This window comes from Ostrinia furnacalis, unplaced genomic scaffold (assembly GCF_004193835.3).
Source record: "Ostrinia furnacalis isolate ACB-3 unplaced genomic scaffold, ASM419383v2 OfSCF7161, whole genome shotgun sequence".
Taxonomy (NCBI): Eukaryota; Metazoa; Arthropoda; class Insecta; order Lepidoptera; family Crambidae; genus Ostrinia; species Ostrinia furnacalis.
In genome coordinates this window covers 254,855-279,623 of record NW_021137400.1, presented here as the reverse complement: position 1 = coordinate 279,623, position 24,769 = coordinate 254,855, and the positions used below count along the sequence as shown (strand labels likewise).

Below are 24,769 nucleotides of genomic sequence, written 5' to 3'. Positions count from 1 at the left end.
GTTTTGTGAAAATTGCGTTTCTCCTAATTACTTAATTTATGTTAATAATGTTAACTTTGAAAAGTCAGAAATGTTTTAATGTGTAGGATACACGCTTAACTTTTTTTGGATAAACGGTTTTTCGAAGTTAACTTTATGTTAAATGTAAAAGACATTCGCATTTCTCATACATACCATAAGCATTCATGAAAAATACTGAACTTGAAGATAATTTAATCTTGTGACTTGTGTACGTATTAAAACCTATTAGCTTATTCATTTGGTCCGACTTAACGTAAATGTAATGTTTATTAGTATTATAGAAAACCAGTTTCAATGTTATGAAAGGTTAATAATAAAACATGTAAGAAGTAATTTATTAAAACTTTCATTATTGTAAATAAAATTGGTACTTAGAATTAGTAGTTTAATTAAAAAACCAAAAAATATTGTATGTTATTTATTTACAGGAAAACCGCCTCGAAGGCCTAGTACAAAAATGGCGTTGCAATGCAGTTATAAAACTTTTTTGGAACAATCAAAATGTGTTTTCCGAATATTATTTCTACAAGTTACAATTTGTTCAATAATATTGAAGTTTATTTTAATAACTTTATTTGATATAATAAGAATGTACTACAGAAGTGAGAGATCACATACGATTATTTATAAAGATACATCGGGGAATATGTATCAAAGTTTTTAAAATTTTAAATAAAAAAATAAATTCAGTGTGTCTAGATTTTAAACAGTACCGTAAGAATCAACATTGCTTACTAGCTACTAAATCACATCATTTTTCTCTTAGCTTATTCACTATTTGTTAAAGATGGCATGAAAACATTTTAAAAGTGAAGTAAACGACGTCACGAAAAGTTTTTCGAGACTACACTGGTGTGTCCAGCAGTGAACATTATTTATCTAAAACGAACGAACACTGGTAGATTTTGTTGAGTGTACTAGCAAGAAAATTGTGAAGCTAATATTTAATCACAACATTCTTAAGAACAAATTAGAATTTACTGGAATAATAAGGCTTAAGGGTGGGTAAAATTTGGTTATACATAAATGCGTTAAACAGGGGCACACTAAAGTGTGCGCTGTGTACTGCATTGAATGGAATACTTTGTCAGCCATGTACGAGTATGTATCATCGCTAACAGGAAGGCACCTAGCGGCACTTTTTCCTTTTGCAAAATAACAGTGCAGATTGTAGATATGACATATGGGGACTTGAGTGTGGTTAGAAATACGGAAATGTGATCTGTAATGTAATATTTATTATATAGAATTTGACTAATTTGTAAAAAATCGTGCCACCTCAACCGTTACACGCAATGTTTTTGAACCTACCGATCGTATATTATTTGTGTAACAAATATCGCGAATCTATTTCAATCTACTATAGATTCGAGATATTCGCGAACATTCACCATGACATTACACTTGTTTAACGAAAATTGAGCACACTCAACCATTGACACTTAGAATCATTCAACAAAAATTGGAATAACCTTTAAAACTAAAATTGTAATATCATCACTTTAGTTCATCATAACTCGGTATGCTCCTCGTGATCTTTTTCTGGAACAAATATTATCATGTTATGCACGTCACTTTTTTGATAAATAAGAACTGAAAGATGTGAAGTCACCAGTGTGTTTTGAACTTCATTTCAACAAAAAAAAATATTTTGATATACTGGCGGCCAAACTTCTACTATTTACAATTTTTTTACTTACTTGGTTGACTATCACTGGGTGCAGTTTCTTCATCATGGCCGCTATCAATTTCCTGCAAACAAAAAATACCCTCTAATAAAACCTTAAAAAAAAAACCTGAAAAAGTGTAACCATTTTGCGAATGGGATTGAATGCGAATGGGATCGAATGCGAATGGGATCGTTTTTTAATCGTAACGAAATACGAATGAGACGGTCCGCGTTAAACATAATGCAACAAATAATAGATGGGGCAGTTTAGAGCAAATAATACATTCCAAATAGCAGATTAATACATTCCAAAATAAATAATATAGCATGCAGTAAAACAGTAGGATATATGAGAAAGAGTTAAGTAATGGTACAAAATATACCTACTAAAGTCTGTTCGCCGAGAGTTGATAAATATTATGAAATGTCTTGCAATAGCGACTGTCGCTTAATTATCGCATTCTGTATGGCGGGCGTCGTTTGTCACAACGCGCACTGAGTACCATGGTACGAGCCACGCAGCTGTCGTCAAGCGTCCCGGCCGGCGGGTGGCGGCGGCCACAGCGTGACCACTTTTAGTAGATTTCTACTTTTTTTGGTAGATTTGAGGCAAAGAGAACCATGATTTAGTAGTGCGAAATCGTTTACTAGAATTTGGTAGATAATTGGTATTTTTAGAACATTCTTATAAATGGTAGTCCAAAATTAAATTGTAACCGAGCCGAGAATCCAGGCCAAAAAAAAAGGCCAGGTCAAATAATCTACCAACTTTTTCATAATATCGACAAAAATAATTAGCGGGCCGCAATTTAAAATGAGTTTAGAACGTCTGATATTTAATTTTTTTTATCAACTCTCGGCGAACAGACTTTAATCATAACAAGATTTTTAGGTATGTAAAGAAGTTTCCGTTACCTGTTCGGTGTCGGCGGCCTGGTAGAGGCCGCGGCGCACGCGCGCCTGCAGCGCCTTGAGCTCGGCGTCGTACTCGCGCCACTCGGGCACGATGCGCATCGCCGCCGACAGCTTTGCTTCCTTCGTCTGTGGGTTGTTGCACTGAGGGGGAGACAAATAAGCACTGATAAGATGATGGGAGAATATGAATAAATAACTTCTTAAGTTTATATTATTCGCACTCGGTAGCGACGCGACAGCGTAAAAAAATCTATGAAAGATGGTACAGCGCCCCTAGCGGTTAGAGTTAGCGAGTAGGTTTTATGTAATCAGCTCATGATAAAACTACTGAGCACAAATACACAATGGTGAGTTATAAAAAGTGACAAAGATAGCAATAACGAAGTTTCATTAAACTTATAAATCAAAATAACTATAGACAGTTACTTTTTATCTATGCGGACAAAATCGCAGGAAGGAACCGCTTAATTAATAAAATGTTCCAAATACAAACACCTTTCGGCATGACCGGGACTCTTCGAGACACTTACCAAATCAATGGTCTTCGCATATTTCTTGGAGCTGTCATCGCACCAAGTCTCGCACCAGAGCCACTCCTGCGGCAGTGATTTTATCGCCACTTGATGTATCATGTTGTTTGGCAAGTCTTGATCTGTAGAAAAATTATGAGTATGTCAAACCTTTCGAACTTTGTAACTCTTCAACGTTTACAAGTAAACTTTTATAGAAACGGATTAACACATTAAATAAGTCCTCTTATTATTTGAGGCTACGCTATAGTAAAATGCACTTTGAACCATCAGGATCTTATCAAGATAGACGAATTAAGCTCTAGGTTGAAAAGAGACGGTAGAAGAATGGTCTGCTCGTTTACCTACTGTCACATAAAAAAAAATCTTTCGGTGCTGGATTAACATAGCCCTAGATGACCAATTCCTATTCTGGCCAACGCGTAACATTCACATAGTGGGTGTTTCATGAACTTTGTACATTCATGATAACATTTTTGATTTACCAGTACATGCCAGTACAAATATTTGGCCTGTCTACGATTTGACGTTGGCCAGTTATGCTCCTTACCGAGGTTAGACAAGCTGTTGGGATCCTGGCTGAGCGCCTGGTACTGTCCTCGCAGGCGGTCGCCGGCCGCGATGCGGCGGAAGCGGCGTAGGTCCACCACGTATAAAGCGCTGATGTGGTAGCTGCGGCCTTGTAGGTGGTTGCGCCAGTAGCCTTGCTTCCAGAACCTAAGGATAGATACTTATTTTAAAGCTGCTGTTGGCTTACACTTACTTAGTCTTGCATTCTTGTAAAGATGAGTGGTAAACACTGATGAGTACATGAAATACATTAAATTATTTAGGATACGATTGGTCAAGTATGAAAATTGTATCAATTCGTCAATCTGTTTTCTATGGCCCGTTTTACTTTTGATTTATCAAAGTATGTAAAGGTTCTGAATGGTCAAGAATTTGCTATGTTCTAATCTAAGTCTATGATAAGTTACCTGAATCCTTCCATTTCTCTCCTGCTATCACAGAATGGCGTGTATCCGTATGGAGCCCCTCCTAAGTCCAAATCCACCAATTCTTTCAGGTCCGCTCGAACAATCTACAACATAACATATAAACATAATATTATTATTAACATCTAGTCCAGAATGTCTATTGATACTGTACTAGAATATCGACACAACACCAGTTTCGCTTTGAATAGATCATGACACACAAAGTGGCCAAAAATTTGACAACACAACCGCAAAATTAAAAAAAACCATTAGATTTGGATCTAAAGACAAGGCAATAAGATTCAAAATAACGTGGAAAGGTATAATGCCACTTCCCGTCTAATCTTGATCTATCGATATTTATACGAGAGACTCATGTCCTACTGTCTCTATTAATAAGCAAGAACTAAGCCCTTTAGGGTCCTCGCCCACAGCGACTTTTTCTAACGCGCATTAATCGCGTTTGCGACGCACTACAGAAGCGCCAGTGCCAATGCGCTACGGCAGCGCGACTGTATCGATGCAAACGCGCGACCGTGTCGGACGACATCGGGGAGAGAACGGAGGGATGGTTACTGAATCGCGTTTGCATCGCAACAGAAGCGCGTTTATGTGGGCGAGGGCACACAGCGAGCGACCGCATTGCGACTGTATAGAGGCGAATGAGGGCTATCGTTTTTATACTTAACAGTTGGCACCCCTGGCGATTGACAGGACCTTACTCTACAGTGGCGCCATCTTGAGTGAGATGAGTGAAAGTGCGATAGTCCTCCTACCACTTTCGCGGTCACCAGTTGGTGCCAGTGTCTTCGCTACTAGCAAGTGACAGGACCTTACTCTACAGTGGCGCTAACTGGTGAGCGCTAAAACGATAGCCCTCATTGCTACTGCATCGCTACAAAAAGTCGCCGTGGGCGAGGGGCCTTACATATGACTTACTTGATCAGCGTCGACGAATATAATCTTCTTGACGTGCAGTGGGAAAAGCACGTCGAGGAACAGGATCTTGTACCCCCAGATGGTGCGCTGTCGGTCGCGCTGCTTCTGCAGCCAGCGCGGCCACTGGTACTGCACCAACTCGTACGAGAAGCCGTACTCTTGCGCCATGTATGGCAGGATGTCCTGGAGATAGATTAAATTGATCAAGGAAATGTCAATCAAGTCATACAAACTCACAATAGAAGTTGTGGAAATGCTTAATAGTTACTAAACTGAAGTAAAGTAGCAACAGGACATTACTGGTTGAATCTGGACAATTAGAAGACCAAACACTAGTCAAATAAATGCTGACAAATAAGCTTAACCTTGGAGGAGGCCGTTGTCCAGCAGTGGACGTCATTCGGTTGTAACGAACAATGCTTACGTATGAAATGTCCTCATAAATTCGGACGGATGATAGCCCTACCATTCTGAACTCTAATTGAAATTCTGAACAACCAACAATCTAATTTTAAATTGATGTAGACAGATGTGGCAAGGTATACTTTTTTGTACCCGCAATGGAGCAGATCTTAATCCTGTATCTCATCTAACCCAAAAACACTAACCTTGAGTGAAGGGCTGAGGTAATTCTTCAGGAACCAGAACTTGACCGGCGATTTGGTGTGCTTGAGCACTGACAGCATCATAATCCTCAAGAATCTCTCGTACAAGTGCCCGGACGCCACCGAAAATACGTTTATGGTCTCATCTTGTGCCTCTTCTTCGCCGCCTCCGAATGAGCTAGTGAAAATGTCAGGTAATCGTCAGATGAAAAGCTGTTGCAAAAAGACGGCATGTTAGAAATATTGGACAATACCAGGAAAACAAGTTCTCAATGGTAATCCTAGCGCGATAGTTTACGTGCGGGAAGATTATTCATCTTATTGTGTTACATGGTTTTGTATTTGTGCCTAGATTTATTTATCTGTCTCTATAAGTACCCATGTCAGGTCCCATCAGTGGCAGTACTTTCAAGTTTTCAATTCGGTTTCATAATTTAGAATTATCCCATGGCTGTCAAGGTCAACTCGATGTAATCAATGTAAATGGCCGATATCAATCCTTGACGCTAAAAATAGAGTCGCCAGCGCTCAAATTATTTCGTATGCTGCTTACTGAAAATGCGACATCAATATCAGCTGTATTACAAAACAACCAGTAATCAACCTTCGTACCTCGCAATAGAGTTCCAAATGCCGCCGGAGTTCTTCTCGTCGTTCTCAACTAGCAGCTCGAGGTGCTGCTTGTCGGGCTTCTTGCTCACGCGCAGCTTGATCACGTGGCTGCGGAACGAGCTCATCAGCACTTGGATGTCTTCCGTGCCCGCTGGAGTATCCGTGTTCTCGTGGCTAGTAGAAAAATACATTTGTTAATACAGGGCTATGTACAAAATCGTCGCAACCACTCTGCAATTTTGTACTCCGATACCGAACTCAAAAATAGGGTTGTGGGCAATGGGCATGTAATGGATCGGCGCTTGGATCAATAGACCGTGAAAGTGTGACATTGTGAATGTGAAAGGACATTCCCATTGTGCCTACTATAGTGGAGCTAGTAGCGAGATCAGATGGAGGACTGGACCAGACCAGAAAGATCTATTCACCCAACGACTTCGTAGATCACCTCAAAGCGGCCGGGCTCGAAACGCAGGATCTAGGCGCCGTAGTTGGCCTTCAACTGGACGGCCATGGTGATAATGTTCATGAGATAGGGCTTCTCTTGGCTGCCGAGCATGACTTAGCTCCACGCGGTAGGGTTCTAGGGGTCGTGTTTCATACATGTATTAATATTTACTTACCCAACGATCTCATAGATCTCCTCCGAACGTCCGGGTCGCAGGCGCAATATCCAAGCACCAGGGTTGGCCTTTAACTGGAAGTAGCCGAGGTTGGCCATCACTATGGTGTCCATAAGCTCGGGCTTCTCTCGGCTGCCGAGGATAAGCTGGAGACCACGCGGCGGGGTTCCAAGGGTTGTGTCCCACGCGTGGCCTTCTAGAAGGATGTACTCTAACTCGAATTCACTGGGGACAAAGAACATTTTTATGTTTATAGTTTTCTTTAATACTTTAGTTATCGAAGTAATACCAGGCCTCCGTCACTCGCCTATGCCGGCCGAGATAATTACCTACAGCGCGCGACAACTTCAAGTTGCAAATCAGTCCGGGCCGCCACGCGCCTGTTTGCATATTTAGGAATAATAATTAACTGTAGTGATTTAAATAATAAAAAAAACTACACTTTTTAAATAATAAATAATTTTAAATACTTATGACAAAAAACTATAGCAAAAAAATTATTTTAGCTAATAAAAACATTAACTTTACTTCACCGTGTCTATTTTCCGACACTACACCTTTTAAAACTGTTTGTTTAATTTCGAATTATCGCAACACTGAAGTTTATTAATAGGTACTTTAGAGATGGTACGATTATACTAACTCCACTAGATTAAAGTTTTCTAATCGTAAATACAATAAATGCTTCTTAAAATTAAGTTTTTATTTATTTTACTTTGCTCATACAACCCTGACGCTTGAGCGGTGACGTAAATCAATTCTAAACACAAAAAAAATGCGCTCTTGTGAGCGTAGTAGTAAGGTGCGATTTCGAATGCACGATGTGCGTTGGATATTTTGCATTATTATTATTACCGTTTAAATGTCGGCATCTGATCCTACACAAAGGAGTGCAATTTCTGTTGCTACTATTATGTATTCTGTGGTAATACGTATAATCTATATAAAAGCGAAAGGTCACTGATTGACTGACTCACTCATCTCGAAATCTCAGAAACTGCAAATGGTAGGAGTCTCAAATTTTGCATGGCGGTTCTTTTTATGGTGCAGTCCTGTTGTCCCCCCTGGGAGAGTCAACAGGATTTCGAAATCCTGTTGGCTCCCCCAGGGGGGCCAAGCAGGGGGGACAACAGGACTGCGCCCTTTTTATAACATAGGTGCTCACTAAGAACGGATTTTACGAAACTCCACCCCTAAGTGGGTAAAACGGGATCCATGCGTACGAAGTCACGGGCGGCCGCTAGTAAGTAACTATCGTCCTTACCATCGCAAGATTGAATACACATATTTACAGAGACAGTACATACGCCCGGATCATCTATTTTCAACCATATCATCACAGTATAAAGTTCATACTACACATACCTGTGCACAACAGTTTCCACGTCAGCCAGCCGTATGTTGTCGAGGTCGTAGACAGACTTGACGCACTCCACGAGCCAGTTGGGCGGCGTGCGCAGCTCCATCGACAGCAGCGGCGCGTGCGGCAGCCGCGAGGAACGCCCCAGCGCGCCTGAAGTATCTATTTTCAACCATATCACCACAGCACAAAGTTCTAACTACACATACCTGTGCACAACAGTTTCCACGTCAGCCAGCCGTATGTTGTCGAGGTCGTAGACAGACTTGACGCACTCCAGGAGCCAGTTGGGCGGCGTGCGCAGCTCCATCGACAGCAGCGGCGCGTGCGGCAGCCGCGAGAACCGAGCCAGCGCGCCTGAAGTATCTATTTTCAACCGTATCATCACAGTATAAAGTTCAAACTACACATACCTGTGCACAACAGTCTCCACGTCAGCCAGCCGTATGTTGTCGAGGTCGTACACAGACTTGACGCACTCCACGAGCCAGTTGGGCGGCGTGCGCAGCTCCATCGACAGTAGCGGCGCGTGCGGCAGCCGCGAGAAACGCACCAGCGCGCCTGAAGTATCTATTTTCAACGATTTCATCACAGCACAAAGTTCTAACTACACATACCTGTGCACAATAGTCTCCACGTCAGCCAGCCGTATGTTGTCGAGGTCGTAGACAGACTTGACGCACTCCACGAGCCAGTTGGGCGGCGTGCGCAGCTCCATCACAGTAGCGGCGCGTGTGGCAGTCGCGAGAAGCGAGCCAGCGAGCCTGAAGTATCTATTTTCAACCATATCACCACAGCACAAAGTTCTAACTACACATACCTGTGCACAACAGTTTCCACGTCAGCCAGCCGTATATTGTCGAGGTCGTAGACAGACTTGACGCACTCCACGAGCCAGTTGGGCGGCGTGCGCAGCTCCATCGACAGTAGCGGCGCGTGCGGCAGCCGCGAGAAACGCACCAGCGCGCCTGAAGTATCTATTTTCAACGATTTCATCACAGCACAAAGTTCTAACTACACATACCTGTGCACAACAGTTTCCACGTCAGCCAGCCGTATGTTGTCGAGGTCGTAGACAGACTTGACGCACTCCACGAGCCAGTTGGGCGGCGTGCGCAGCTCCATCGACAGTAGCGGCGCGTGCGGCAGCCGCGAGAACCGAGCCAGCGCTCCGCCAGTTAGCGCGCCCGATGACGTGAACTGTAGTTCTGGTTCAAGCACGTAGCGATAGAAGCTAAACAAGTAAATAGAAGTGATATTAGTGTCAATTGGCATTATGCGCTCTTAATGAGCTATGAGCTAAATGCTGCATGATTGGTTATTTTTGACATGACATTGACAGATATGTCAAAATCCACCAATCACGCAGCAGTCAGACCCCACATCCACGTCCCGCCATCTAGCGGATCTTTCATTCGCGAAAACCCTCATTCAGATAGTCTGATATATTTTAAAGCCAAATAGGATATGAGTACATTGATTCTAAAGATACCATGTAAACTGACCATGTAAAATTAGAATCTTCTCGAAAGGAAGAACTAAATTCGCTTCGTTATGCACCATCAAATAAACAAATAAGTAATAAAACTATAAGAAAGATGGTAAGAATGGAATGTGGGGGAAATCCAATCCTCAAGCTAATTCTCTTAGGTCGCTTTCACATTAGGGCGTTAGAAGCGCGACAGAAGCGTGACAGAAGAGTTTTCATAATGTGAAGGCACGCATCCGCTGTCATCTGGGGGCACGGCAGTGCCCCCGCCAAGTCGAGCGCGAAGCAAACACTGCCGTACCATCTTTACTGGAACCATTTCGCCGCATTTTCAGGCCCCTATTTGAGAACCTCTGGATAAGACCAGAACGCAGAAATTTTCGTCATCTTGTAAGCTATAATCACATACTTAAAATCCAAAATTTCAAGTCTGTAGGTCATTTAATCCCGAAGTTAAGCGAAAGCAAAGTTTCGCATTTATGACACTCACTCACTCACTCACTGATGATCATCAAAATAGAACTAGTACTTCCCATAAACTCAGAGAGCTGAAATTTGGTACAGAGTTAGGGTTTAATGGCCACATAAAGGGAAAACTATAAAAACTAGGAAAATCGAAGATCTGGAGTAACACCACATTCATAAAATTTTCCATCGCCAATGGGTAGCGGTTCTGGCAACAGATTGGTGCAATGGTGTCATAGAGCACCTGGTTTTGTACCCTTCAACGGCCAAGTCACACAACATTAACTATAATAAAAAAGAAATCGCAGTAAAGAACCATAGACTTGGCACGACTTTGTCTAGATTTCATTACTTTTTAGAGATAAACAAGCAGCACCATCGAGACTTGGCTAGTTTTTTTACAGAATGTTTTTGGTGGGATATAGTATGAAATTATCGGCAGCGCGTCTGTCGCGCGTTTGCCAAGCTGCTAAAGTCACCTAAATGTGAAAGCGCTCTTACTTTTCCTAATTTCCTACCCAGGGGTATTACTACTATAGTCTGGTCTGCGAGCACATAGAATTTCGTCCAATGACCCCAAGCTACCCATCCTTATCGCTCGCGCGTAATTATATTGCTGTCGCGACTGTGCGACGGGCGGCCGTAGTGAGTGTGCGAGCGATTCTATCGACTTTATGGTTAACTAAAGAGGGCGCAGTGTACCTCTTGAGCGGCATGTCGGAGTTCTTGTCCTGCGGGTTGAGGAAGAGCTTGAGGCGGCAGTTGACGACCTTGCGCAGCACCAGCAGCAGCGGCGCCAGGCGCTGCGCCGGCAGCGACGCCGCGTCCAGCACGGCTACGATCTGCGCAGTACACAATAATCTATACTAATATTATAAATGCGAAAGTAACTCTGTCTGTCTGTCTATCTTGCTTTCACGCCTAAACCACTGAACCGATTTTGATGAAAGGACAATGACCGAAAGTGGTCCAAATGTCCACCACTAATGAGACCTATATTGGATTATAGTCCATTAGAGATTAACTTTCAGTATGGGACGAAAAAAAAAAAAGCTGTCAGTTAAAAGTTATGACTGTTTGAAAAATTGTAGTAGTTTATGCGCTAATCTCAGGAACTACTGGTCCGATTTGAAAAATTCTTTTTGTTATGGATAGCCCATTTATCAAGGATGTTATTAGGTTATATAACATTACCTTACAACCAATAGGGGCGGAGCAGTAAAGACAAATGTTGTAAAAATGGGAAATATTATTCAAACTATTTTCACGCGTACCTACAAAGTCGTAGGTAGGCACAGCTAGTATAATATTGTATTATAATAACTATAACCCCGCGCCAGTTGGAAATAAGACTATTTTACCCCTTTCGCATTATTCCAAGTATTCCAATATTGTTGTCTTTCTTCTGAGCTTATTTTTTTTTACTTTTAGCGAGAACCTAACACGGCACACTAAGCGACATGACATAACATGCATAGATTAATCCAAAATGTGCGATGGATAGAATGATATCAAGAACATTTTCGGATGAAAAGGTAAAAAAAATGACTTTTCATTCAGTCATAACTTTTTACTGACAGCATATTTTTGATTGCGGTTTGGTTATAATGAATCAGTATTTAGTAGACTATTTTACTACATAGGTCTCGTTAGTGGTGGACATTTGGACCACACTCCATACATTTTTGGTCATTGGCCTTTGGCACAGAGATAGTTTGAGTCCCAGGAAAGAACATAGGATAGTTTTTATCCCGGTTTTTGAAACAGGGATGCGCGCGATAAAGTTTTTCTGTGACAGACAAAATTCCACGCGGGTGAAGCCGCGGGCGGAAAGCTAGTTTACAATATTAATAATCTGTATTGGACTTGGATTTTAAATATTTATCTTTTCGAAATTTTTAAGTGGTTCCGGACTTGAGGGAGGACTCAATGAAAAGGCGGACACTTGATCTAGGTACCATAGAACGTAATGCAAATTGTTCACAAAGAGTAAGCATCACAAGGCCCAGCAAAGGGACGGCGAATAAGAGGTTTCAAATTCCAAACCTGAGGTGGAATTGTGTAAAGTAATCGTAATCATTTCTCTTTTTAAACTTTTCTTGACCGAGGATTTCTGTGCCATTTTAAAGTGGTTTGGGACTATAGGAGTTGCAAGAGTTCTTAACAATAAATATTCGGAAGATAATTAGGTTGCGAAACGCCAGTCCTCATTCGATGGCCTAACTGATACACTCGCTTATGTACTTGTCAATTCACTGACCTCAATGGAAGGCTCGTTCTTCATCCTTGGAGGTAAGTCGACGAGCGAATGCTCGGTTCGAAGCCCGACCGGTAGAGGCGTGCGGACCCGCGGGCTTCGAGACGCTAGTACCGATATCACCTTCAATCGGTCTTCGTTGCTCATGTCCACTGATAGATCATCTGAAAACCATTTTATGTTTATCTCGGGGTGGATTTGCTGTAGAATCAAACTGATAAGGCATATGGTAAAAACTATGGTTTTTTGGAAATTAATTTACTCACCATCGTCATCATTTACGTCGTTAGTCAAAGTCTTCTTCTTATCGAACACTTCGGACATTTTGTCGCCATAGACTTGGCTCGTGTACCTAAAACAAATTATTTCGATTTACATACTTAAAATTTATTGAAGTGCTATAAATAATACGACATTGACCACTGAGGCCTCTTTCAACTATGGATCAAACAGATAACAGTAACGAATACCTTTCGAGCAGCAGAAAGTCTTCAACAGTGAACCGCTCGCCATCGTTAAGGGGTCCTATAAGCCTCGCGTTGTGTACGACTGCGCGTGCGCTGGCCCGTAGCCGTAAACTGCGAGCGCATAGAACGCGCGTCGCCTTCAGAACCCACTCGTATTTGTTCAGCGCTGGGACCAGCTCCGGCTATGGAAAAGTATACCTTTAGATGCTCTCAAGAAATTATTATTTATTATTATAGTATTTATTCTTCTGGTCAATGCACTTGTCAAAATGACGATACTGAACCGGTGCCTTTTGGTAAATTGGTAGCTAACATAGCATATTTTGCGACTGTGTTATGGACTCTTTAAAAAAGTAACATGTCCAAGTAATTTCACAGATCTTAAAAATACGCGCATAAAAGAATACCTATTATAACATTTGCAAGACGTTTCAATCCAATTTATTTATTTCAAGAACATTGACTTGCATGGTTAGTAAATAATAACCTTAACATTAGTAAATAATATCTTGACGACATATCATAACTTACCAGTATATCACAGTCCTGTCTCTCATGGCAGCCTTCGTTCTCCAGCAGTTCAGCCACATACTTGGTGGCTTTGGCGGGTTCTAACGCCGTGAGCGCGGCTAAAACCACCTTGTTGAGCGACTGGTCCGTTTCGGGATCGCCGTCTACGTTCGGCAGGAACGCCACGCGGACGCCGCCTGTCTCGCGCTATTGAAAAATGTATATTTGATGATAGGTTGTAATGAAAATTCGATTTAATTGTTTGAGAAGACAATGATGTTTACTCAATGCCGGGGTTATTATTAACCACTTTAGTGAAGGTAAAGACGACGGCACGTCAAGTTAAGCAATGTGGCCTCTTAAGCAGTTGTAATAAGTACGGCTTTGCAAATAAAAATATTCTGATTTGCTGTCGACTTTACACAGGTACACATTAGCTACAAACTAAATGGCAGCTGATGATGGCAAATTCGATACTTACTGAAATTTAAATAAATCTACAACATAAATGTATTCTACAACAAAGAAGTGTATATTTACCATGTAAGTCAGCGCGTTCCTTAACAATTCCCTAGAATCCTTTTTGTTCAAGTCACCCGCTACCCAGATGGTTTGAGTAATTTTGTCCGGTTTCCCAGGCTTCGTGAAATACTTCAAAAGTGGTAGAGCTGTTGCAAGCGCATCCCTACCTAAAACATTGAAACAAGGACATCAAAACAGCTGTGAAATAACTAAATGTACAACACAAAACAGTATGAATAATAATTACCACTCAAATGTAACAGACGGTGTATCTTATCTTCGCTAAACAGCTCCGTTGAGGAAGGCACTCCAGATAGATCTAAGTATTGTGACGGCTCCGATCCTAGAACGCGGCGATTGAGTCTATATGAAAAAAAGAAAACGTTTGTGTATTTTTACTCACAGACAGACTGTCTAAATACGAATAATAGAACTCCATAAGGTAGTAAGAAGTAATGCACAATGCTATTCATCTTTCTTGAAGATTGTAACACCATGGTGGAATTGTGTAAAGCAATCGTAATCATTTGCCAGTTCATAACGTACAATTATTTTGTCAAACGCTTTGTTTAACTGACTTTATCGTACGTTATGAACTGTCAAATGATTACGATTGCTTTACACAATTCCACCTCTGAGGCACGTCGCTTCATTGAAGACCTAAGATTTTCGGGTCCCTTTGTCCCTGTTACTACATACTAGCTATACATACTTACTACATACTAGCATCTCGATGGGAGCGAGAGAGACATGGATTTGAAAATAAAAACGTGCGTAGCGCCTTCTCTTTCCGCTATTGGGTCATACCCATTGCTGTAAATCCTAATCTAGCAGTGGTACTTAAACTTACCTAGGCATAATATGCGGCTGCTTCATAAGGTAATCCATAGCGTCATCTGAATCAGACAGTTCTCCACGGAACACGGATCGCTGCAGGCGGCCCGTGTGGCGCGACAGAGCGGTCACTAACGCCTCTTCCAGTAGCTCTACTGATGACGTCACGGGGGTAGAACCTTCATCTGACAGGGGCACTCCGTTTACCAAGACCTAGACAGAAAGTAAGGTCATAGACTAGTCGGTAATTTAATAACTTGTAACATAACTGGATCTATAGATCGCTCAAAGAATGTTGAGGCGAACACGTATTGACACTGATGTAAATATTTGAATACAAAACACAAAAAACACATTACACATTTAAGTTCAAATAATATACATTAGCTATTTTTACCTCGCTCTTGTTAAATGTCTGCAAGCGAGATAGAAAGCGCTTATCAATTTAACTACGCAAGATGTTCATGGCCTCAACTCTCGTTGCGCGACCTATAACGGATCATTTAAAGAGCTAAATTCCTCTAACTAATTCTTGTCTCGATGTGGCATCGTCTGTACAATTTAATATTGCATGCTCAATATGAGCAATCTGTTGTAACGAATTTTATGCCCAAACAACTGCAAACTGTACACAGAAAAAGCAATAAATAAATTCTATTCTATTCTATTCAAATTACCTGCGGATACTTGTTTGTTCCCAGCTTGGAAACAAACTCTTCTGCCAATTGGCTGCCGAAATTGTATTCCGAGTCCTCCGCAATAATGTCATCTAAGTCAGCACCGGAGCTGGCGTACTTCTTCAACTGTTTCTTGATGTATTCCAGGTTCAGTGTCTCCTCTTGCGAAGGGTGCAGTAACTGTGAGTAACATAAGAACATAAGCTATAAAATAAATTCACAAGATCTATTTCATCATGATAAGTAGGTTGCAAGTAAATAGGGGTGGGGGTATCCCCAAAAATTGATTCCGTATTTTAGTGTTAACACGTCTCTGTCAATCATTTCTCGCGTTTAAAAAGAACTTATAAATCTGAAAATATTAAATAAATGTTGTAAGTACTCGTAGAAGAGTGACGCTCGGGATATGTTTTTGATGAGTCATAGTAGCGTAGCGTCTCGGCGTAATAGCTTGATCGGCGGTCCAGAGGTCAAGAAGAAGCTTTACAGGCTCTCGTCACTGACCTGACTGAGGAAGTAGTACGCCTCCTTGTTGGGAGTTCCGCTCTTGAGCCACGTAGTTTAAGGCCGAGCGCACGGAGGCCTCAAGACGCGAATCTCCACTGCCGGGTGAGAAGTCCCACTCGGACCGGAGTAGCGTCCGAGCTTGATCGACACCCTAGAGGTTAAGATGAAGCATCTACGAGCTATCACCACTCACCTGGCTCAAGTAGTAATACGCCTTTTGTTAGAGTTCCTCTCTTGAGCCACGTAGTTGAAAGCCGAGCGCACGACAGCCTCAAGTCTTGAGTCATCGCTATCGGGCGCCAGGATAAGTCCCACTCGGACCGGAGTAGCGTGCTTGAGTAGCGTCTCGCCGAGCTTCATCGGCGGCCTAGAGATTAAGATGAAGCATCTACTAGCTATCACCACTCACCTGGCTCAAGAAGTAAAACGCCTCCTTGTTAGAGTTCCTCTCTTGAGCCACGTAGTTGAAGGCCGAGCGCACGGCGGCCTCGAGTCTTGAGTCTTCGCTACCGGGCGCGAGGATAAGTCCCACTCGGACCGGAGTAGCGTGCTTGAGTAGCGTCTCGCCGAGCTTGATCGGCGGCCCGGAGGTTAAGGACGTCGGGTCTACTATGATCACCTACAAAATAGATAAACAAACACATTCAAAATCCATAATCGAGATATGTAAGTAAATAAAGAAATAATAATAATAATAATAAGCCCCCCATAGTCCAACCTTTCGTCCGAGCTCGACCAACTGTAGCCACGTGGGGGGCGGACACTCGCAATGAAATTACCATGCGAGTGACCAACAAGGCAAGGGCAAACCCATTAATATGGAGCTACGTTCACGTAAATTACTGAGAATGCCGCTTCCCGGGGGCGAGCGCCGGGGCGCACCTGGAGCCGACGCTGGGTGCTACAGCATGCGATCCGTCGGTGGCGAGGAGTTGAGCAGGCGGGCTCTCGCTGGGATTCAACCCGAAGTTACTACAGCCGATACAATAGACCAGGAATCTGAATGTTCATCATCTTTGTCCAATACCCCATTTCAATCAGTTGCAACTAGTCCATCAGACAAATTTGCATCATATAGAAGTTCCCCAACAGATTCAACAACTAGTAGTATGCTACTGGAGGATGTTGTGCAGAAGACATCTTTAGTCGCCAATTCTGCATCCACGTCCAGAAGCTTAACAGTGCGCAGGAGATGGAATAATAGTATGAACGAGTACATCCTACGCACCTATTTGCAGATTACACGATTAGAAACAGACACAAAAGGATATCTACCGACATTGCATACCCTATTTATTACTAAATTCCCTGAAATGTTTGACGTCAGTAGACAGAGAGTAGGAGATCAACGGAGGGCTATTGTGCTTAAAAAACTATTACCACAAACAAGTATCAACAAAATTTATGAAGAAGTTAGGAAAGAACTTGAAGTATCACAGACTACACAAGATTATAATGTTCAAGCAGCAAATAATAAAACAATAAGCAGTGAAACATACGCATCAATTACCAGAAAAAATACTCAAACTACTGATAACACATCACGGACTCGTATGAGATGGACAACGGAGTATAACGAGGCAATTATACGGGCATATTATAAAATCACAAAACTGGAGACAAACCAAACAGCGTATAGACAGTTACTTCACCAAAGCTTTATCGAGAAATTCCCACACCTTGCGCATCTGTCGGAGCAGAGAATTTCTGACCAAAAGCGACTTATATTAGCTAATAACTACATACAAAAACATAGACTAAACATCATAAAACAAGAAGTTGCGAAAGAACTAGAAGAGTCTGAAAATCAAACGAATGAATTTCAATCTCTATCAATAGATTACAGTCATGAAAATATCAACGCTACAGGCCTACACACACAAAATACAGTAACAACATCATACACTATTGATAATTCATTAAATCTCTGTCTTTCTTCACCAAATACACAGCAACAAACATACACATCACAGTCAAACCTTAATGATAGCAATATACAATTACAAACAGAAGATCAACCTATTAATCAAAATGAAAATTCCTTAGAAACTCAATTAGTAAATCAATTACAAGAAACTTGGACAGAATATGCGCAAATGGATCCCGATACACGACCAAAAATACCAAAACTTAAAGAAAGTAAAGAACTATACCGGCTAGTGAATTTTTTTAATACTAACATTCTGAAAAATTTTTTCGACATTGATTCTGATATTACACACATACATACACTTATATACTGTAGTGCAATAGTTATCAGCCGGCAACTAGGTTATATAATAGACGTTAATCCACCAACTTACAAAAAAAAGTTTGATAAGCCGACGTGGCAAATTAGACTAGAAAAAGACATTGCAGTTTTGAGACAAGATATAGGTAGATTATCGCAGTACATTAATGGCAATCGATCTCGGAAGTTAGTAACAAAGGTAGAGAAAATATTAAAGAATAATTCAAAACACTCAACACACGAAAACAATAACCGCACACCACAAGATACCTTAGACACCTTAAAACAAAAACTGGCACTGAAATCACAGAGACTGGCACGATATTTAAAAGCATTGAAGAGGAAAAATGACAATAGATTATTTACAAACAACGAAAAAGGCTTTTACAGATCACTCAGTCATAACAGCTACAATATAACGGAAGATAATGCTTTACCAGCTGAAGAAGAACTTACACATTATTGGAAGGATTTATGGGAGAAGTATCAAGATCATAATGAAGATGCACAATGGGTGAAAGAGGAAGAGAAAAGGTGGGATGGTATAAATGAAATGGAGTTTTTAGAGATAACTAGAGAAGACATAGAGATAATAACTGGAAAAACAAAAAATTGGAAAGCTGCTGGGCTAGACGGAATCCAAAACTTTTGGTACAAAAAAATGTTTGCTTTACACGAAGTTTTAGCAAAGCGAGTCACAAATTTGATTAAAGGCGAAGAAGAACTACCGCTGTTTGTAACTAAAGGAATCACACACCTCCTGCCAAAAGGTTCGGATACGTCTAACCCTTCACAATACAGACCCATAACATGCCTTACTACGTTGTACAAGTTAATCACGTCATGCATAACATCTAAAATCAATAGACATATCGAAGAACACAACATTCTAGCTGAAGAACAGAAAGGCTGCCGTCAAAACCACAAAGGATGTAAAGAACAATTAACAATCGACCAAGCAATACTTAAACATGCACATAAATACAATAAAGATTTACATGTAACATATATTGATTATAAAAAAGCTTTTGACAGTGTCCCTCATTCTTGGCTGATCCGTGTGCTACAAATTTATAAAATTAATCCTACAATAATAACCTTCCTAGAAGATGCCATGACTAAATGGAAAACTATGTTATCTTTATCTACAAAAAATACTAAAATCAGTACTGGTGAAATACAAATTCGTAATGGCATTTTCCAGGGAGACTCACTGAGTCCTTTGTGGTTTTGTTTGGCGTTAAACCCACTATCTGCATTATTAAATAATTCTGAGAGAGGCTATAACCTAACCAAGCAAACAAAAATAACACACTTAATGTACGTCGATGATATAAAACTATTTTCAGATTCAAATGAAGACATGAGACACCTAGTAGAATTGACAGCTAATTTTAGTGATGATATACATATGACATTTGGGGTAGAAAAATGCAAAACGTTACACATTCAAAAAGGTAAAATAATAGCGGGAGACTATAATATACAGGAAGACTTAAATATAACAGCAATGACTACGGAGGATACCTATAAGTACTTAGGGATTAAACAAAATAGATATATTAACCATACACAAATAAAAAAAGATCTTACTGGTGAATACATACGTCGAGTTGAACTAATATGTAGGAAGCAACTTAATTCCAAAAATCTTTTCAAAGCACTAAATACATACGCGATACCGATCTTAAGTTACTCGTTCGGAGTTATCAAATGGACAGCTACAGATATAACAAACTTACAAATCAAAACTAGAACAACATTAACTAAAAACAAATATTTGCACCCAAAATCAGCGATAGAACGAATGTCAATTAAAAGATACAGAGGTGGAAGAGGATTAGTAGACCTAAAAATACTGTGGCAAAGTCAAATAAACAGACTTAGAGATTTCTTTTATACAAAATCAAATAGTCCCATTCACAAGGCAGTTATAGAATCAGACGAAAACTTTACCCCACTTAACCTCTTGGATACAAATAAGATCTACCAGACATCACAGCAAGCAGAGCAGGAAAAAATAGAGACATGGCGAAGAAAACAATTACATGGCAGACACATACACGATCTAGAGCAACCTCATGTAGACACTGAGGCTTCTAACAAATGGCTCAAAATTGGTTATTTGTTCCCTGAGACTGAAGGTTTTTTAATAAGCATTCAAGATCAGGTTATAAATACCAAAAATTACAGAAAGCACATAATAAAAGACCCCAATTCACAGGATGACCGCTGTCGAAAATGCCATAGATACCCGGAAACCATTCAACACATCATAAATGCATGCCCATTACTAACCCAAAATGATTATACACACCGGCATAACCAAATCGCTCACTATGTTCACCAGAAATTAGCTATTAAACATAAACTGATTACCGAAAAATCTAAACCATATTACCAATATGAACCGAAGTCTGTGCTGGAGAGTCCCAGTTACAAAATGTACTTTGACCGAGCCATCTTGACAGACCGCACCATTCATTGCAATAGACCCGACATCACCTTGGTAGACAAAGTTAATAAGATTGCATTTCTAATAGATGTAGCAGTACCTAACACCCATAACATCAAAAATACTATTTCGGAGAAAATACATAAATATTCAGAATTAAAAGAAGAGATAATCAGAATTTGGAAGCTTAACAAAGTGTACATTGTGCCACTGGTGCTCTCCAGCACTGGAGTCATACCTAATCATCTGCTTAATAGCCTCAAAGTTATAGATCTCCACGAAAATTGTTATATCACGATGCAGAAAGCGGCAATACTGAACACCTGCCGTATAGTGAGGCGGTTCCTACAGGATGAACCAACTATTAATGTAACAGGTGGTATTTCATAAATCTATGGATCAGATACTTGGCTTGGCCCGTATCTGGTCTAACTCTTACCAGCATTAATGCTGAGATAAAATATAGTTACATATAAATAATAATAATAAAAAAACGGCCTCTACGTGTTGGATCTGTATCCCCACGCAAGCCTTATAAAGGACCGGGCCACTTTTGACCCGTGAGCTCCAAAGCGTACAAACATAATAATAATAATAATAACCACACAGCAACTATAATAGATATAGCTATACCCAACACCCACAACTTACAAAATACTATATCAGAAAAACTGTCTAAATACACAGACTTAAAAGATGAAATCAGGCGGATGTGGCGTCTTAATCAGGTTAACATTGTCCCCATCGTACTTTCAACAACAGGCGTTATACCAAAACAGCTACACCAGTCATTAAATACCCTCAACCTGCCACCACTTACTTACATATCACTCCAGAAAGCAGCTATTCTTAACACGTGTAGGATAGTAAGAAAATTTTTACAAGTCCAGGAAGATCCCAGCCAGCCGACATCAGCACAACCGCAAGAACAAAACGCAACCTTTTTATCGGGATCGCACTTGGCTTAGGCCCGTGCTTTCCTTTGATACCAGCCTAGAGCTGAGACACTAAAGTGTAAACCGAGAATAATAATAATAATTTTTAATAACCAAGAAGATGACGATTTACAATATTGTACGATGTATTAATTACTTAAACTACGATTGACAATCGTGTTAATCTTAAGTATGTCCCTGCCAACTAAACTAGGATTAAACCTGTATCTTAGATGACAGTGATTCCTCCAGGGTGATGAAAGTAATGTAAGTTAAGTGAATCAACGGAAGAGTTTAAAGTAAGTTTACAATATAAATGGACATGAAAATCATAGGTTCTTATTTTATTTTATTTCAGCAAGAAACTGCTGTTATGCAAATTCTGGTGATATTTCGTGTTCATAATTTAATTTGTAGCAATCAAAATTGGTGGTCATGCTGTTACTTTACCCTGTTATTTAGGTCAACCTGAGCATAGGTCAAGTATTGGCATAAATTGGATTAATATACTCTTTTGTAACTAATAATAGGATGCTTACATAGTTGTAGATATTCCTCCTCAGATTCCTCAACATGCCCGGGTAAGTAGGCCTAAGCAGATCCATGTAGGACGAAGGCCAACGACGGTAGCGCTCATCAGCCTCCAGGTCGTTTAGCCACGTGATTGCAGTGTCTCGCATATCTAGACCGTATTCCTCCCACGTGAAGGACTCGCCGAGTTCGAGAGACATCAAAGTGTTTATCAGCTTGTTTGATAGGCCTGTGGACAATTTTTATTAGTTTAAAAGTGGATAGTCTAGATTAAAATTAGCTGGAGGGGTTAACAGGACTAATGTGAGGTGAGTAACTAACTCCTGGTGAGTGGTCTATATCGGTCATTCGTTAATATCGCTGAGGAGGCCATGAAGAAAGTGGTCATTAAGTGGGATACAATAATTAATTTACATAGTATTGTTTCAGTCGTAAATTTTAATCTTTGTCCTTGAGCTTAAAAACCCATGAAATTAACACTTGCATTTTATGGATTAGTTACAGACTTATTTCAATATAAAAATATTGAATCACGATAGTGAATCATAAATGCAAAACTAGTTTAGTGATTGAAATCCGTTCCGCACATCGTCAGCTGCAGCTGCAAACTCGATAGGAGGAAATTATTGCATAAATGGAGCTCTTCCTTCCTTTTTTATCTAATATAGAACAAACTGACACCTGCAAGCCCCATTTTATAAAATTTAATATACTCACTTTACCTAGCCTATACATTTTTTGAAGCTTGTAAGTTCGTAAGAAGACACCCTGAATTTTACTCCCCTGTTAAATTAATCAGACGCAATAATCGTTATCAAAACAAACTGAAGGTACCAACTACTAAACTCGAACTATACTCTTCCGCGCCACCGCGCCACACTCAATGTTAATAAAAATATATAACCACATCCCAAATAAAATTAAAAATATAGATAAAATATCATCATATGAAAAACAATTAAAGAAGTTTCTCACTCTCAAAAGCTATTATTCCATCTCTGAATTTTTTAATGAAAATATTATGTAATGGTCTGTCTTTGTTTATACAATAATAATAATAAATAAATAAATAAATAAATAAATTCTTTATTGAATAACTTATTGACAGTTTTTAACAATAGGCTTATATTAAACTATAATAGGTAAAACTACATACGTGCCTGAACTAAGAATTATAATTCCTGTATCTCAGGCAAAAAAGAGGCTTACATTACTTAATTAATAGAACTATTTCTAGCAAAATATATAATCTAATATTTATACATAATAATATTTAAATTAAAAATTAAAATCTACACAAGTTACATTTAAGATTTAAAATCAATACAATGTGCTACATAATATTGCTTGTTCTACATAATTTATTAAAAACATCCAACATACAGTGTCTGCGTAAACAAAAATAATAAACTGGGTCACAGTCAATGTTGCAGAAATCATACAAGTTATTTATTTTTTACTCTAGATATAAATGCAATTCGGGTTTTTTAAGGTAAATTTGATAAAAGGTTAGTGGGACAGCTCTGTGATTAATTATGGAGTTAACTACTAGTAGGTACTAATGGTAAAAGTTAATTTAAACAATCTAGGTAGTAAATTAGCTAATGATAAAACTGACATCAAGACAAACATAAACTCGCAGGGGGCGCTCTTAAGCGCCTTCGTAATCTATGGTGTTAATATATCTATTTTCTGCTAGCTTCTTAGCAGGGCATTCAGCGTCACCTGTCTTGTGATTGTTGGGCTTTTTGAAGTGCAAGCAGGTCGCACATTTTGAGGGCTCATCCTTTTTCTTGCAATCCTTTAATGCGTGACCCACTTCTCCGCAGTGGCCGCAAGTGATATTAGCTTCACGACAGGTCTTAGCAGCGTGTCCATACTGCTGACACTTGTAGCACCTTGTCACTAGGGTAAAGTCTCTAACAGGGCACGATGACCAGTTCACAAAAACTCTGTCATTTGCTATCAAGGTCTTCCGTATTTCCTGGTGCAATAGGCCTCACCTAGCGCATGCAGCGTGTTCATAGGCCCGATGTCCTCCCGTATAGCGGCCAGTAGCGCTATAACGTCCACCTCCTCGGCGTCATATTGCGAGCCTGACACGAGCAGCAGCGGGCCGCAGCACTAGCGCCCGCGCCCTAACATCCTGGTGCAATAGGACTCACCTAGCGCATGCAGCGTGTTCATAGGCCCGATGTCCTCCCGTATAGCGGCCAGCAGCGCCATAACGTCCACTTCTTCAGCATCGTACTGAGCGCCCGATACTAGCAGAAGCGAGCCGCAGCCCTAGCGCCCGCGCCCTAGCACCCTGGTGCAATAGGACTCACCTAGCGCATGCAGCGTGTTCATAGGCCCGATGTCCTCCCGTATAGCGGCCAGTAGCGCTATAACGTCCACCTCCTCGGCGTCATATTGCGAGCCTGACACGAGCAGCAGCGGGCCGCAGCACTAGCGCCCGCGCCCTAACATCCTGGTGCAATAGGACTCACCTAGCGCATGCAGCGTGTTCATAGGCCCGATGTCCTCCCGTATAGCGGCCAGCAGCGCCATAACGTCCACCTCTTCAGCATCGTACTGAGCGCCCGATACCAGCAGAAGCGAGCCGCAGCCCTAGCGCCCGCGCCCTAGCATCCTGGTGC

At 40.7% G+C, this 24,769-nt stretch overlaps 1 protein-coding gene and 1 long non-coding RNA gene across 2 annotated transcripts in view; one reads left to right on the top strand and one right to left on the bottom strand.

Annotated features, from left to right (window-relative positions):
• Window positions 1-424: 424 nt before the first annotated feature.
• Window positions 425-24,769, bottom strand: part of Uggt (UDP-glucose-glycoprotein glucosyltransferase) — a 30,334-nt gene continuing 5,989 nt past the window's right edge. The window contains exons 7-28 of the mRNA XM_028319312.1: window positions 22,139-22,359; window positions 16,389-16,598; window positions 15,473-15,652; window positions 14,812-15,008; window positions 14,209-14,324; window positions 13,980-14,128; window positions 13,461-13,646; window positions 12,933-13,111; window positions 12,729-12,814; window positions 12,466-12,626; window positions 10,908-11,047; window positions 9,276-9,485; window positions 6,892-7,116; window positions 6,269-6,442; window positions 5,660-5,834; window positions 5,052-5,234; window positions 4,113-4,216; window positions 3,686-3,852; window positions 3,136-3,257; window positions 2,606-2,746; window positions 1,722-1,773; window positions 425-1,563 (exon numbers count right to left, since the gene is read on the bottom strand). Coding sequence (XP_028175113.1) covers window positions 1,532-1,563; window positions 1,722-1,773; window positions 2,606-2,746; window positions 3,136-3,257; window positions 3,686-3,852; window positions 4,113-4,216; window positions 5,052-5,234; window positions 5,660-5,834; window positions 6,269-6,442; window positions 6,892-7,116; window positions 9,276-9,485; window positions 10,908-11,047; window positions 12,466-12,626; window positions 12,729-12,814; window positions 12,933-13,111; window positions 13,461-13,646; window positions 13,980-14,128; window positions 14,209-14,324; window positions 14,812-15,008; window positions 15,473-15,652; window positions 16,389-16,598; window positions 22,139-22,359 — 3,410 coding nt within the window. The 3' untranslated portion in view covers window positions 425-1,531. The remainder of the gene's footprint in view (window positions 1,564-1,721; window positions 1,774-2,605; window positions 2,747-3,135; window positions 3,258-3,685; window positions 3,853-4,112; window positions 4,217-5,051; window positions 5,235-5,659; window positions 5,835-6,268; window positions 6,443-6,891; window positions 7,117-9,275; window positions 9,486-10,907; window positions 11,048-12,465; window positions 12,627-12,728; window positions 12,815-12,932; window positions 13,112-13,460; window positions 13,647-13,979; window positions 14,129-14,208; window positions 14,325-14,811; window positions 15,009-15,472; window positions 15,653-16,388; window positions 16,599-22,138; window positions 22,360-24,769) is intronic.
• On the top strand, window positions 22,338-24,386 carry LOC114363554 (uncharacterized). Its single transcript, XR_003656786.1, has 3 exons — window positions 22,338-22,361; window positions 23,095-23,096; window positions 24,300-24,386. It is a non-coding gene; the product is annotated as an uncharacterized LOC114363554 (long non-coding RNA).